Source organism: Alosa pseudoharengus, unplaced genomic scaffold, assembly GCF_046254945.1.
Source record: "Alosa pseudoharengus isolate Yale_2024_CS ecotype anadromous, Long Island Sound unplaced genomic scaffold, YU_APseudo_1.1 YU_APseudo_1.1_scf_2, whole genome shotgun sequence".
Lineage (NCBI taxonomy): Eukaryota > Metazoa > Chordata > Actinopteri > Clupeiformes > Clupeidae > Alosa > Alosa pseudoharengus.
Genome location: NW_027468663.1, coordinates 33,095,694 through 33,112,339, shown reverse-complemented (window position 1 = coordinate 33,112,339; position 16,646 = coordinate 33,095,694). Strand labels below are relative to the sequence as shown.

The 16,646-nt window shown below is 44.4% G+C and overlaps 1 protein-coding gene across 1 annotated transcript; it reads left to right on the top strand.

Annotated features, from left to right (window-relative positions):
- Positions 1–154: 154 nt before the first annotated feature.
- cryz (crystallin, zeta (quinone reductase)) lies at positions 155–6,013 on the top strand. The gene is made up of 8 exons (XM_076294673.1): positions 155–641; positions 1,372–1,524; positions 2,724–2,887; positions 3,679–3,730; positions 3,833–3,982; positions 4,960–5,061; positions 5,172–5,267; positions 5,634–6,013. The coding sequence occupies exons 1-8, from the start codon at positions 534–536 to the stop codon at positions 5,793–5,795; spliced, it is 987 nt and encodes a 328-aa protein (XP_076150788.1). The 5' UTR covers positions 155–533; the 3' UTR covers positions 5,796–6,013.
- Positions 6,014–16,646: the final 10,633 nt, after the last annotated feature.

Below are 16,646 nucleotides of genomic sequence, written 5' to 3'. Positions count from 1 at the left end.
GGTAGATTCATGAGTACTGGGTTGAGAGTAGGCCTAAGTGAAGACTCATTTTAGACGGGTTATTTGTAGCCTAGCCTGCCCTGTCTGTCAAAAGACATCATTTCCCAGCTACCCTGGTCTCCATTTAAACAGGAAGTTGACTAGCCGACGAAAGTTGGCGAATGTCTCTAGAAGGAGGCTAGCTAGTAGTAGCTTAAATACATAAGAACAGTTGAAGCTATTTAAAAAAATATATATATATATTATATGGAATTATAATTTTGGGAGTATAATAGATTAGTCCAAATCTACGTTACATGCGTAATACTTCCGCTGCGTCTGGGTTCATTTGAAGAGTCCATGTAAAATCTACGTGAAATTGGCTTTGGGACCTACTATAATCATGCCTATAATACATTAGTCCAAATCTACGTTACATGCGTAATACTTCCGCTGCGTGTGGGTTCATTTGAAGAGTCCATGTAAAATAGCCTACGTGAAATTGGCTAGAAATCTTTCAAACTTCGTTTGCAATACAATTGTTGTACTTAAACATGACTACAGTGAAGCTAATGCGAGCCATTCGAGTTGCAGAGTTTGGTGGGCCAGCTGTTTTGAAACTTTATTCTGATATACCCGCACCATCTCCTGGACAGAAACAGGTAACCGGGTCAAACTAGGAAAAAAAATGTGGTTATGGTTATGGTATTTAGCAGACGCTTTTGTCCAAAGCGACATAGGCCTACAAATAACAACAATACAATAGTTATATTTAACAGTAAACAATTTAAAAAGTTGATAAGACTACACCAAGAAGAACAGCAATAATACCCAACAATGTGAATTCAATCAATAATCTATGAAAATAAATACATACTATAATATACAAACCATAACGCATATAATTGCATGTATCTTTTCTTATGGAAGGATTTATTTGATCAGTTTGTGATTTAATACAACGTGTATGGGTTGCTTTCCGTGCAAGTTGGACATTTGTTGTCTGCAAAGTGCATTGCTATTGAGATTGCATCCTCAAATGTGAGATAGCCTTTGATAGGGAAAAAAGCCTATTTGGGCTCCAGTTGCTCAATTTCCTTGGCTTTGAACACTACAGCTTCAGCTGTTTGTTGTATATTTGTACCATTTTTGCTGCATTTTAATCTCACCTGTCAATATTTTAGAATGCAGAGTTGCATGGAAAATCAATAACCGCTCCAGGCATTTTCCTTGTGCATGCATTTTTAAGGCACAGCTTATCAACAATAATTTTTCATAGTAATTGTAAGTGTATAACAATATTGAAATATATTCTTACATTGAACTGCCATGGCCTGTGACAGCATACCTGGTCAGATGAAAACACAGCCCCAAATAAACCAATTCTTTCAGGTATTAATTCGGATTTATGCCTGTGGAGTGAACCCAGTAGAAACTTACATTCGGTCTGGATCCTATGCGCGAAAGCCAGCGCTTCCGTATACCCCTGGATCAGATGTTTCTGGAGTTATAGAGGCTGTTGGGGATGGAGTTCAGTTTCTTCAGGTACATATACAGTATATTGTTTCTTCCTCTCAAGTCATAACTGAATCATACCCATTCTTATGCAAATATTTTGTTTTCAATTTGCAGTATCCAGCTGTAGTGGTAATATTGTAGTAGTAGCATAACAAAAATGCATATATGCATATGACATAGCATATGACAAAAATGTCCAGGTTGTAGGCGCAATCTGGATTCTACACATGACCATTTGTGCCGGTAACCCTGGAAAACCACATTTACCCTTAGTGATGTCTCCCCCCACTGATTTGACACCTGGCACAGTGGTCTGTCCCCCCAAACTTAAATTGAAATAGAATTTTTATTTTTGGGTGTAGAAACTTTTTCCAGATAAACATAAGCCTCAAGTGGTGGGCATGGTGGAGCAGAGTTACCGTCACTGACTGACCATTTGTCGACCCGGGTTCGATTCCCACCGCTGCAAGTCTGTGTCGTTTTGGATAAAAGCAACTGCTAAATATCAGTCAATGTTAACTTTGAGTGGGCAGCCATGGCCTACTGGTTAGGGCTTCGGGCTTGAAACCAATGGGTTGCTGGTTCGATCCCTAACCAGTAGGAAAAATGTGGACGGGGGAAGTGGTTGAGCACTGCTCTCCCATGCCCACATCCACGGCTGAAGTGCCCTTGAGCAAGGTACCTAATCCCTCACTGCTCCCCGAGCGCCACTGTAGCAAGGCAGCTCACTGCTCCGGGTTAATGTGTGCCTCACCTCACTGCGTGTTCTGTGTGTTCACTAATTCAATGCATTCATAAATGCAGAGACCAAATTCCTTGTATGCGCAAGTATACTTGGCCTATAAACCTGATTTTATTTAAATAAAAAGCGTATGCACATAAGAATTGTTTAATATTATCTACATGATTTTGGTATTCCATGTTAGAACAATATTGTTAATATTTCACCAATTCAGTAGGAAAACCAACATTGAGTATGCCAACACCAACCAACTCAGACTTCTATGGAGGTGGTTTAGTGATATAAGTTTGGAGTTTGAGTGCATGTCAGCATGGTTATATGGGGAAGTGGCTGCCACACTGAATCCCACGTTATTAGTGCTATTGTGATGGACAAGGTCAGAAGTGCCATAAACAGTTTATGTGAGGTTCATATTTTCATATTACATAGTTAGTAAATAGATCAATAATTAATTTCTCCGCCATGCCCACAACTCTTTGTGTAGACAGGTGACCGTGTCTTTGCCACAGCCACTGAAACCGGAGGCTATGCTGAGTATGCGGTCGCATCTGAAGATGCTGTCCATCGACTCCCTGACTCCTTAGATTTCTGCCAGGGGGCAGCCATTGGAGTCCCTTATTTCACTGCTTATCGTGCCCTCTTTCACAAGTAAGGTGCAAGTATTTCCAAAGCATTTTGAACCCTGTAGTACAATCGATGTTGATACTAAAATAAAATGATGTAGGGAAGAATAGTGAAAGTTGTCACTGTGGTGATTTCTCCAAATTAAGCAATACGCCCCAAGAGGCCATATATTCCAGTGATTTTAAAACAGCTAAGGGCCGTTGTTTGGCACAACGCGAAGCAGAGTTCACTGGAACCTACGGCCTTGTGGGGCTTATTGCTTCTCTAAAATGGTTACTATATACACCTGGCAAGATTTCATAAAATAAAGGCACAGCAATGAGAATTTTAATGATTTATTCACAGATAATCATTGCTCCGCCAAGAAATATATCTATTTTTCTCAGAATGGCTACCAAGCAACGTCGAGACACAGAAACACATTTTAACACATTTATTTATTAAGTGATTAAGTGACATTATTTGAACATCCCTCCATTGACAGAGAAATACTAGTGCAGGAAGGGAAGAGTGACATTCAAATGAGTTGACGGTCATATTCAAAATTAAGAGTCACTCAGCAACCATAGGATGACATCAGAAATTGTGCAGTGGTTTCTTATTTTTTTCCAGAGCTGTAGATTTATCATTGTTGGCAGGCATGATACTATTTCTTTAAAATAAATTATTGTTTATGTTCACTTGAGGTACTGAGTTCAGTTAAAGACATAAAAACAATCTACATTTATGATTAATTATTTGTTTTCATGGAAGCATAGTTATTTGTTTTCAATCACAGTGTGTGTTTTTAAAACACTGTACTTTTTCTCCAACAGGGCTCATGCAAAAGCTGGGGAGACTGCTCTAATCCATGGAGCCAGTGGTGGAGTAAGAATGACTTGGATTGCTGTGCATGTGTAATTCTGTAATTTGGAGAAAGTGATGTGTTTTGATCGTTTGTTCTTTTGGTTTCTGGTATTCCTTTGTCAGGTGGGTATAGCGGCTTGTCAGCTTGCGCGTGCTTTTGGGCTGAAGGTACTTGGTACAGCTGGAACTGTGGAGGGAATGGAACTGGTGCTGAAAAATGAGGCCCATCAAGCCTTTAATCACAGAGAAAATGACTATGTCTCCAAAATAAAGGTTTGGGTTTGACTGCATTGGGCTCTATTTTGACAATCTAAAGCACATGGTCAGTGGCGAAAAGCTTAAATACATTTAGGGGTGTGTCCAGTTCACATTTGTGGTGGTTTTGTTATCAAATGTCGAGCGCATTGTTCAAAAAGGTTGTTCTTCTGTTTCTTTTTTTTGTGATCAACTGTTTATTGAGTTATATAAATGGGGACGGGGGGGGGGGGGGGGCAATACGGTTACATAAAATAATAAAATGATACATGATATATAAAAGCATACACCTAATTGTGTTAAAAAGAAGAAATTAAAAATGCAAAATGACATAAACAGATATTTACAGAGAAAGAGAAAAGAAAGCACTCAACAGCAACATGTATTTTATACAATGACGCAGTTCTTCTGTTTCTTAATCAGTCATGGGTGTGTTTTGGGCGTAACATCCTTTCAACCAATGAGAGTGGCATTTGTCATTCCCTTTAACAGCAAGCAGCGCAACTTCAAACAGCGCATCGGTATTTTGCCAGTCGGCAGCGCATTTGAAGGAATCTGCTTGCATGTGAGACCGTGTAAAATCACCGTGTGATTTTTGGATCATGCGCCAGACCACACCTTCTGCCATACCCCTGGGCTTTTAATAAAAGTAAAGCGCATGGTGCAAAATCTGCCACTGACTGGGTGTAAGATAAGAATTGTGTCAGGCTTTTCGCCGCGTTTCTGATCATCAAAATAGAGCCCATTATGTTTTGAGTCAGATGTTGAGAACATTCATGAAAGGAACCAAGTCAAAGACAAAGTCTATTCGAACAAAGTCTATTCATTTTAGGCAACATCTGTTTGTTCAGTCATTTGCTGGACTTTGGTGCACAGATCATCAATAGTATGTTGATATTCAAACTGTGTAATGAAACAATCTGATATGCATAAAAGGCAAAAGCTATATATACAAAATAATGTAAACATTAATACTTTAACCTGTTATATTTTAGGAAGCCACCAATGGGCAGGGTGTAAATGTGATTGTAGAGATGCTGTCTAATGTCAATCTCGGCAACGATCTACAGATGTTGTCCTACGGTGGTCGAGTAACTGTGAGTGACTGACCTTCTTTCAACTCTTATTAGTGCTTTTGACAAGCTTATTTGTGGTTTTGACATAAACTGGGTACTACATATGGTTCATCCTAGAATGATCTTTGCAGATTGTTGGCTGTAGGGGTCCTATTGAGATCAACCCCCGAGATACCATGATCAAAGAATCCAGTATCATTGGAGTGGCATTATTCTTTGCAACTCAAGTAAGATGCCTCTAACATGTCATGTCCATGTCATAAAAACAATGAAATTGCTTGCCATCAAATCGAATGATTAATGTTACGGTTACGCTTATGGTTTTTCCATAGTTACTACTTAACTACTATAGAAACCAGACTAAAAGGGACATTCAAATGGCGTATTCAGTGTTTCAGTAAGAGTTTCTACTCAGACCCAAAAGTGGTGAGAGCTGTCTGTGAGCCAGGCTCTCTCCACACCATCAGGACCCCTCTGACCTGTGGGGTTACTAGTAGGCCTCCCTCTTTAGCTTTGCCCAGGTACTGTAACGTAAACATGCCCTGTAAACGCTCACTCATAAGCTGTGTGTGTTTTTGCTCCCTCCACTCCAGGAGGAGACAGCCGAATGTGCCGCTGCTCTCTTTGCGGGAATGGAGGCGGGCTGGCTCAGACCTGTTGTTGGGCCTAAGTACCCTCTTGAGAAAGCATCTCTGGCCCATGAGGACATAATCAACAGCCCTGGCGCAGCAGGAAAAATGGTCCTTATGATGTGACTGCAGAAAATGACACAAAATGTCACCTGAGGACTTTTTCATTTTGATTTCATTTTAATTACATATTACAGCATTACAGTTTCATGATTACACAATGTAGCTCTTTAAGCAGTAATCTACACTTTACATGAGATGATACCTAAGAGGTATAGCCTAGATTATCACTTTGACATTTTCAGTATTATAATGACATTTGCGAAAATAAATATTTTTCTCTAGTTTTTTGTGGGTGTGCTGGTTATAAAGATTTGATTCAATGATATGTAACATCAGTAGTGTAAGGAGAATACATTTCTGGAAACCAATGGGTAACTAACTTTGACTGATTAAAGACAAGGGCCCAGTTCCCCGAAAGCATCTTAAGCCTAAGAGCGTCGTAAAGTCCCTCTTACGAATGTTTTAAGATTTGCCGACTGTTTCCCAAAACCATCGTAGCTTAAGAGCTTGTGAAAACACTTGTAGATCTACAAGTGCTCCAGAGTTCTCGTTACTGGCTACATCTCACTGAGGTCACCAAGAGGACATAGAGGGGAATTACAGCTTAGAATACAATTATCTAACTACTTTCCAATTCTTTATTGTATTTAGCCTACTTGTGATGAATCAGCTTTTAGCGTGCAAAATAGCAATGATTTAATGTGAAAAAGGATAGCAAGGATTTAAAGAGATTAAAAGCGGACAAAAATGCAATCAATGTATGAAACGAGATGTTGCCAAAATAGTTTATCATCAGCTTTGTGTAAGTGTAGGCTATTTTTTATTTGGCCTATTGGTAAAAGCAGAGAAAGGAACATGTGGTTTCTGTGCTGCATCAAAATCTAAGCCTAGACTTATGTTATTTAAAGGAGAAGTTCGGTGTGATATTGACCAAAAGTATGTTGAAACATGATACCCAGTCTGAACTTTTGTCTCATAGCTCATCTCGGCTTGTCCCCTGCACTCCAAAATCTGGCAAAATCTGACAGGTATGATAAGGGATCAGATTCCAAAAATAATTCCATGGAAATGCATGGATTCCAGTTGCTTCCAGTAGCAGCAACTGGAATCCATGCATTTCCACAGAATTATTTTTGGAATCTGATCCCTTATCATTCGTACTCCTAGCTCGACTTATCGTGACTAAATTCAAGATGGCGGCGAACGGTAAACTTCCTGAAGGTACTGTCTGTATAAATCGTCTTGTAAATAAACTACCAGTGCTTTTTCAAAGTTCTCAATGTCTCGTTTTAAATGTCAGGGCCCTCGGAAGTCTACCAATGAAGAGTGGAGCTACTTTGAGCCTCGTAAATGGTGTAAAACAGTGATTTATTTGCATTGCTAGGCCGATGCCCGAGGCACCCCCATCGAAAACCTGTTGGTAGCATTGGCTAACTAGCAGAGTGCAGGGGCCAAGCCGAGATGAGCTATGAGACAAAAGTTCACACTCGGTATCATGTTTCAACATACTTTAGGTCAATATCACACCGAACTTCTCCTTTAAGCCTACACATTTTCTCACTTTCTTACCTCTTTCTTATCGTCAACGTCTTCTTAGTGACATAAACAGTCGGGGAAACCAAACGAACAATCGTAAGATGAATCGTAGAAAACCAACTGAAGTGCGTGTCTCCATCGTTATCGGGAAACTGGGCCCTGATCTTTTAAATACATATGGCAGTGGTTAGTTGATGTATTAAACAACTGTATGGTATAAAAGGGAACAAGTAGAGTGACTTCAGTGAGGCGCTCACACTAACCCATCTCAAATTTCCTAATGCTGAAGTGAGCATGCTCACTCCAATGGTAATTGTATACTCTGACCCTTTTGTGAGTAACCTCCTCCATTGTCAAGATCCGAACTCACTTCTGGAATAACAGCAACAGAAAATAGTCTTAGCTAAAATACCTGTATTAGAGCCTGGAAATCTGTAACCTGTGGGAGTCATCATTAGGGGTGAGTGTTAATTTGCCTGATAATTCACTATAGGCCTACAAATTACACAAACCCAGACCTACACACAAGAAACAAGTCTCCAAAGAGTCTTTGCACAAACAGTTTTTTTTAAATACTGCATTTAATTCTTCATTCTTTATAGCCCTGTTTTTACATGATTGTGATTGTTAATTTTCTAAAGATTTCCCTGAAATAGGCCTATTGATTTTATGACTTTAAATTCATACCTGAACTGCCTTATAACATCTTCCGCTATCCTTCTGAAGAGGAACTGCTGCTGAACAGTTTCTGTGTCAGTGATCATCCCATCAGTTGAAATAAGATACTCATGTCTGTTATCCAAGATGCGTTAATCAGTCACTGAATCCCTTTTGCAGCTGTTGTCATACCTGGAGACAATGCTCCAGCACACAAGGAAATATTGAGCTTGGTAAAGAAGAACCCTCATTTATTACGTTGAGCTTGGTAAATAAGAATCCTCATTTATTATGTTGAAAATATTGAGCTTGGTAAAGAGGAATCCTCTTTTATTATGTTGAGCATGGTAAAGAGGAATCCTCATTTATTATGTTGAAAATATTGAGCTTGGTAAAGAAGAATCCTTGTTTATTACGTTGCATGAAGTAATGTGCCATACAAAGAACACTGACAGCTATTGCAAAAGTAGATGGCCATGAAGAAAATAAATATTTTGTCTCTTTGAGGTTCAGTAATCTGTATGTTTCAGTAGGCCTAGTCTTCTAGGACATTCATATCGGTACATGTCTGTTGCAAGGTTGTTTTTTATAAACTATTTCTAATTAATTGCTAATGGTATGTGGTCATGTGATGTCTAACCACAACAAAGTGATTGCTGGATCTGCTCCCTCTTGAACTGAACTGCTCTCATCAGGATAATGTTACCCCTTGGACTCAGCATTTCCCTTAAGGAACACCGTCTGGCACTGCTGCTGCCCCTAGTACACACACAACAATTTCAGACTACTTTCATTTAGTTCCCTTCCCTGCTGGTGGAACAACCAAGTGCTACCAGTCAGAGCAGGGGCATCTCTCTTTATCTTCAAGAAGCTCTTGAAGACCCAACTCTTCTGAGAGTACCTCCTCTTCAAACACATCTAACAACCCAACACACCTAACATCCTTCTAGCACTATCTCCTATATATTGGTATATTGTTACCTAAGGTCTCCTTTGCAGTATAGTGTGAATGTTAATTCTCATTTGGTAAGTCACTCTGGATAAATGTGTCTGCTACTTGAATAAATGTAAAGGTAAACACACCTGTCATTCCCACTTGAATTTCTCCTGGGGATCAATAAAGTATCTATCTATCTATCTACTAACAGGCTAGACTTATTTCTCCTGTCAGTGTGGGGGTTCAATAGACAGTTGATGAGTATCACTGACAAATCATTTTACAAATGTGCAGCACATTGAAAGTACTAAGTCTGTGTTATCCATCATATAGTCTGTGTTATCTGTCGTAGTCTGTGTTATCTGTTATTTGTCAACTCATTGCTGATGTTTCTGTATAGGGACAAATGACAGGAAAACATGACACTTGAGGACCATCGACTACAATGGAAGAACCAGCAGATTTCCTCAACCTGTTCAGTCACACATGATGATAAGTAAGGTTGTCTCACATATTGTTATGAATAGTTTTAATCTGTAGTTTTAAAACTAACCAGGAAAATGTATGTATTTTTTCAGGAATATTTTTTTTGTTGCTTTTGCTGGCAGAGACATACAGCCAGGCTTCAACATCATGCCCTGCTTCCTGTATAGTCTGCTCAGAGGATGTCATCATATGCCACAAGCTGTCTACTGTTATTGGTGAGTAATGTCAGAATGGGTCCAAACTGGGCATTCAGCAACTCTGGCTAGTGCCAGTAATGCAAGTATCTTCGGAGGCACAAGGTGATAGCAGGTTGAAAATAGTGTACTGTATGAAGCAGGATGAAATAGTGTTTCTCATAACATGTTACTTTGAAATTGCATTCAAGTCAGTAATGTGTAACAAATGTGCCGCCTATTTCCAGGTGTTCCTAAGACTATTCGGGCCTTGATGTTGACAGATGGTTGGATTGACCTTGTGGATTACACCATGCTGTCCCATACTACCAATGTGTCTGTGCTGGGGCTAAGCAACAATGCAATTACCACAATTAATGAGAATGCCTTTCAGAATCTCATTGAACTAAAAACGTTATTACTTGATCATAACAATATCTCCAGCCAGACCTTGAACAGCTCAACCCTCTCTTGGCTTCCTAAACTGGAAACTCTGCTATTGGGCAATAATGCTCTTCAGGAGATTAATGGTTATTGGTTCAAGAACAGCAGAAAACTGAAGATCCTTCGGCTGGAGGGTAATCTGATCTCCACACTGAATTCCAGAACCTTCTCCATGTCTGATCTAAGCAGCCTTGAGACACTTGACCTCTCAGAGAACTTCATCACACACGTGGGACAAGATAGTTTTAGAAATCTACCACAGCTACGAATGCTGGACTTATCTCGCAATAGGCTTGAGAATGTCCCAGATGCTTTCTCATATCTGCCCAGGCTCTCTGAGCTTAATCTAGATTTGAACAGATGGAAGTGTAGCTGTGAGCTGCGTGAACTTGTCTCTTTTCTTAACAGTTACATCCAGGCCCCAGATAAAATACTGCATAATGGCCAACACATGATGTGTGTCAGCACTGACAATCCAGCAGTGAACATTGTGCTTGAGCTGACTGATGCCAACTGTGTCCCACCAAAAATAAATATTACAGTGAATGTAAAAACCAGAAGTGAGATCACTGCCCAGCAGTACTCAAGAGACATAGCACTGGCATCAATCCTGTTTTTCACTGGTGAGTTAAGTATCCTTGTGAAATCTGTTCTTTATAAGTATTAGTCGACTATTAGATTATGATGAATTATGAAAATGCTAGGTGCTAGGTCTTCAATGTAAAAAATGAAATCTGTGATAAAAGTGAAATCTGTGATTATTGTCCAGTCCACTTTTTGTGACATTCAAACTTTCTGTACTTTAGCTGTCTTGTTTGAGTTGGTGTCCATACACAGTCCTGGCTCTGTAAATGAAAACGAAAAAAAGGACTTGAAACGAGCCATACACTATTCCAGACAATCAACATGTCAGTCAGCACAGAAGGGAGGGGTGTAATTCGAGTAGCTGCTGTGAGCTTTAATATCAACAAACCTTGTCCAGAACAGTGGACTGTACCTTTAACAGCCTGTGTTTTTTAAGCCCATTTTTTCTGTGTAACACCTTCTTGGTTTATTGATCCTAGGTGGAGTCTTAGTCACTCTGGCAGTCTGGTGTATTGTTCATCACAAATTGGTAATGAGGAAGGGTTCAAGGCCTTTGCAGAAGGGCAGTGAGATTGATGACCTGAAGCACTCTCAGGGGTCTGTTAAGTGGAATGTCACTGAGGAGAAAGAGGCCTTGTCAGAGATGCACAATGCTAACCACCTGTGTGTTAACTGTGCAAAGCACAAGCATCAGCCAGTCTGGGAGAAAGAGACACTTGCATTACCCAACAGGGCCAATAAGATGGAACCACATTTCACCTGTCAATCCTGCAGGTCAGCTGCCCTCATTCCAAGTATGGGACATGGAGAAAGTAATCACAGTAGTGAGCGAACCCTGCATCTTGAGGAAAGTGAGACTGCAACTACACATAAATGGTCTTTTACTGATGAGGGGTTGCTACGCACTCAATCAATGCTTAGAGGTAAATATACAAGTCTTTAGACGCTTTTGAAATATTGCTAGAATGAAGTGCATTAGGTAACAAGGAATCACAGTAGAAAAGTGTCTCAACTGTGACTTATTAGTGTTGAGGGAAGGCCGAGATAGCAGCTCATCAGAGGACAACAGTCGGTGAGAAGAGACATAGAGCTGGAACATGGAATAAAGATAGCAAGGTGCAGATCCAGTAAGTGTCCTACAGGCCAGAGTAAGAGATTTGAATGTAATTAAGGCTGTGATAAAAGCCAATGAAGACAAGAGTTACATGTGTCTTCTTTGGCTGGTTAAAATACCATACGTGCCTACGTAGTACCATATGTAATGGTCTCACTACACAAGCAGGTAGGCCAGATAACAGTGCATTGTAATAGTCCTGTTGGAAAGAACCATGGCCTGCACAAGAAGTTGTGTGGGATATGTTTTAGATAAGGTCTGATCATTCAAATGTTGTATAAGATACACGGATCAGAAAGTTTATCAGAGGCCAGTGAAGATGAGCCAAGTTGTATTCTGGTCTGTTGGGGAATAGCTATATTAGCTGGGAATAGCAGAGACGAAAGATTGAGCTGAAGGTGTCGATCTTTCATCCAGACTGAAATATCCCTGAAACATACAGAAATCCTAGCAGAAAAGAAATAGCAATAGGTGGTATAAGACAGATCAAGTTGAATATCATCCGCATAACAATGACCAAACAGTGAACAGTGACAAATCCGTGGAAGCGAATGTTCTCACCTAAGCAAATGGTGTAAATGGAGAACAGAAGGTGTCACGGACAGAAGACGACCCAAGAGCGCAAGTTCAAATTCAGAGTCTTTTTATTGAAGGGTTCAGGGGGGGAAGAGGAGTGAGAGAATCGTGAGGTCTTGGAGGTTCCGGTTCCAGGGGTGCTAGGAGTGCCAGGGGTGTCAGGGGTTCCAGTCCAAGGTACTGAGTGTGTGTGTCCCCCAGTGATCGAGCGGCGTCTCGGGCTGAGGGTGGTGACGCGTCTGGGCTCACTCGTCTGGTGGTCGGAGGCCTGGGGGAACACACACACAACAGCAAGATGAACAGCAGGCAGTAGTACAGACCAGGGCTAGGCACTAAACGTGGTGAGAGACAGAAGGCAGATTCGAGTTACCGGGGGGGCTGAAGATCGATCGGAGAGTAATCGAGAAGATCCGGAAGGCAGGTCGGGATAACCGGGGCAGTAGAACAGGGAGGCAGTCAAGAATGGATCCGAATCACAGGTAGGAGTCAGAGAGTAGACAGACAGGCAGGTTACTGGTCCAGGTTTGAAGACGATCTGACAGGGCTTGGCTGAAAAACAGGGCTTTATATACTGGGAGAGGTTAGTGGAGAAATGCAGTGCAGCTGGCAGAGTAATTAGAGCAGAGTGGGGCAGAGCCAGGTGGAGCTCGTTAGGCAGAGTAGAGAGAGAGTGAGCAGAGTGGCAGAGAATTGAATTCAATTAAGGTTGTTACCAGGGAGAGAGAATGCTCATGACAGGACCCCCCCCCTAAGGGACGGCCCCAGAAGTCCCAAGAACAACATCATGCCGGGAGGGTGGAGGGGAGCAGGCGGCGGGTCAGAACTCCTCCGAGCGGTCCGAGTGAACCTCCTCATCCTCAGAAGGAGCTGGAGGGTCACGGTCGGGAGACAGGACAGGTACTGAGACAGGATCAGGGTCAGGCACAGGACAGGAAGCCGGGCGGGCAGGACGGCTAGGGACCCCTCTGGGACGGCCCCTACGGATTGCAGGCTGATCAGGATGTAGTCGGTGGAAGTCAGTGATGAGGGTCCGGTCCACTATCCTCCTGGCCGGGATCCAGGTCCTCTCCTCCGGACCATATCCCTCCCAGTCAACGAGGTACTGGAGACCCCTACCCCGTCGCCTAGAGCGGAGCAGCCGCCGGACGGTGAAGACCGGACCGCCATCTAAGAGGCGCGGAGGAGGCGGCGGCGGAGATGCAGGGACCAGGGGACTTTCATGGACCGGCTTGACCTTGGAGACGTGGAAGGTGGGATGGACCCGCATGGAAGTGGGCAACTGAAGCCGAACCGCCGTTGGACTGATGACTTTCTGCACAGGAAAAGGACCAATGAAGCGAGGGGCCAGCTTTCGTGATTCAACCCGCAGCGGCAGATCCCGGGCAGACAGCCAGACCTTCTGACCAACCCGGTAAGTAGGTGCTGGGGCCCTCCGTCGGTTGGCACCGACGGCGTAGCTGGTTCCAGACTTCAGGAGCATAGTGCGAGCCTGGGCCCAAGTGCGGCGGCAGCGGCGGGCATACGCAAGAGCAGACGGACAGGTGGCATCCGCCTCCTGGCTGGTAAACAGTGGGGGTTGATACCCGTAGACACACTGAAAGGGGGAGAGCCCGGTGGCGGAACTGGTGAGTGAATTATGGGCATATTCCACCCAGAGCAGGTGTTGAGCCCAGGCCCGGGGATTTTGGGAGGCCACGCACCTCAGTGCCTTCTCCAGCTCCTGGTTCATGCGTTCAGTTTGGCCGTTTGACTGCGGGTGGAATCCAGATGATAGGCTGGCGGTGGCCCCAAGGAGACGACAGAACTCCTTCCAAAAGGTTGCTGAGAATTGCGGCCCCCGGTCTGACACTATATCCTGGGGTAGGCCATGGATACGAAACACATGTTCCAGGACCACCTGGGCGGTCTCCTTAGCAGAGGGTAGTTTAGGAAGAGGCACGAAGTGGGTCATCTTACTAAAGCGGTCAACAATGGTAAGGATGACTGTGTGTCCGTCAGAGGGCGGAAGACCCGTAACAAAGTCCAGTGAAACGTGGGACCAGGGCCGCTTGGGTACGAGTAGGGGTTGCAGCAACCCAGCAGGAGGCTGGTTGGGGGTCTTGTTTCGGTTACAAGTGGGACAAGCTCGGATGAATTCTTGGACATCCTGTCTCATCCGCCGCCACCAGAACCGCTGGCGGACCAGATGAAGGGTGCGAGTGATGCCGGGATGACAGGCCAGACGGGATTCGTGCCCCCACTGAATCACAGGTGACCTGAGGTTTGCTGGAACAAACAGACGGTTGGGGGCGCTGGTGCTTGGGCCTGGCTGGTTCCGAAGCGCCTCCATGACCTGCTTCTCGATCTCCCAGGTGAGGGCCGCTACGACAAAGTGGCTGGGAAGAATGGAGGCGGGCATGGCGGTGGTCTCGTCCTTCTGAAACATCCGGGAAAGGGCATCAGGTTTGATGTTGCGAGATCCCGGGCGGTAGGAGAGCGTGAAATTGAAGCGGGTAAAGAACAGAGACCACCGCTGTTGACGGGAGTTCAGCCTCCTGGCTGTTTGGATATACTCCAGGTTTTTGTGGTCTGTCCACACTACGAATGGTTCCTTTGACCCCTCTAACCAGTGCCGCCATTCTTCAAGGGCGAGCTTGACGGCCAGCAGCTCGCGGTTCCCAATGTCGTAGTTGCATTCGGCTGGGGTTAGCCGACGGGAGTAGAAGGCACAGGGGTGCATCTTGCCATCCTCGGCTGTTCTCTGAGAAAGCACTGCACCCACTCCCACGTCCGAAGCATCTACCTCCACCACAAACTGCCTTGCTGCATCTGGCATCTGGAGGATGGGAGCGGAAGTGAAACGTGTCTTGAGGCTATTGAAGGCCTTATCAGCAGCTGCTGTCCATTGGTACGGTTGTTTAGTGCTGGTTAGCGCCGTGAGTGGTGCAGCCACTGTGCTATAGTTTCGGATGAACCTCCTATAAAAGTTCGCAAAGCCCAGGAACTGTTGCAACTTTTTCCGAGACTCAGGGACTGGCCAGGACGTGACAGCCGACACCTTCGTGAGATCCATCTGAATGCTGCCCTCGTTCACCACATACCCCAGGAATGAAACGGTCTTGGCATGGAACTCGCACTTCTCTGCCTTCACGAAAAGAGAGTTCTCCAGCAGGCGGCGCAGGACCAACTGGACATGGTGCGTGTGTTCTGACAGAGTCTTTGAGAATATTAAAATATCGTCAAGGTACACAAAAACGAATGTATTTAGCATGTCCCTGAGGATATCATTCACTAGGGCTTGAAAAACTGCTGGGGCATTGGTGAGGCCAAATGGCATGACGAGGTATTCATAGTGGCCGGTTGATGTGTTGAACGCAGTCTTCCACTCGTCTCCCTCTCTCACCCGCACTAGATGGTAGGCATTGCGAAGGTCCAGCTTCGTGAATACGGTGGCTCCCTGCAGCAGTTCGAAGGCAGACGAAAGTAAGGGCAGTGGGTAGCGATTCTTAACCGTGATGTCGTTCAGACCCCGGTAATCTATGCATGGACGAAGAGAACCGTCCTTCTTACCGACGAAGAAGAATCCCGCTCCTGCGGGGGAAGAAGACGGTCTGATTATCCCGGCGGCAAGAGAGTCATTAATGTAGTCTTCCATGGCCTTTCTTTCCGGGGCTGACAGTGAATAAAGACGACCCTTGGGAGGTGCTGTGCCAGGCAGGAGATCAATCGCGCAGTCATAGGGTCTGTGTGGGGGTAGAGATGTCGCCTTGGATTTGTTGAACACCTCTTTCAGGCTGTGGTAACAGGTCGGAACATTGGATATGTCGGGGGTAGCGCCAGATCTCTCCCGGTGAACGGGCAGGGTGGCCCCCCTTAAACAGGTCTGGTGACAACTCCTTCCCCACGCACGGACTGTTCCTGTCTCCCAGTCGATGTGGGGGTTGTGCTGACGGAGCCACGGGTATCCGAGAATGAGTGGTTGGCCAGGTGAGTGTAGGAGGTGAAACTGGATGGACTCCTGGTGGTTTCCTGACAGCAGAATTGTCACAGGGGCTGAGATGTGAGTGACCGTGCCCAGATGATGTCCATCCAGGGCTCGTGCAGGAATGGGTTGTGTCAGTTGATGATGGTTCACGTCCAGTTGCCGTGCAAGCTCAGGGTCCATGATGTTTGCTTCGGCTCCAGAATCCACAAGGGCGGCCAATGTATGAGTCGTGTCGGAAAGCTGAAGGCGGAGATGAAGCAGGGGTTTTCGGATGGAGGGAGACTGAAGATTTGTTGAGCTCACCCGGATCTCCCCTACACCTGGTGAGCTGCGGCTTTTGCCGGACAGGTGGCGACACGGTGATTTTCACCACCACAGTAGAGGCAAAGGTTGGAGGTTAGACGGCGCCGACGCTCCTCGGGAGTCAGAGAGGCACGGCCAA

Excerpts from the sequence above, each read along its gene's own strand:
- cryz (XM_076294673.1), top strand. The coding sequence starts at position 534 with ATGACTACAGTGAAGCTAATGCGAGCCATTCGAGTTGCAGAGTTTGGT. Across the intron at positions 1,525-2,723 it reads ATGGAGTTCAGTTTCTTCAG|ACAGGTGACCGTGTCTTTGC; the intron begins GTACATATACAG and ends CTCTTTGTGTAG. Across the intron at positions 5,062-5,171 it reads CCTACGGTGGTCGAGTAACT|ATTGTTGGCTGTAGGGGTCC; the intron begins GTGAGTGACTGA and ends TGATCTTTGCAG.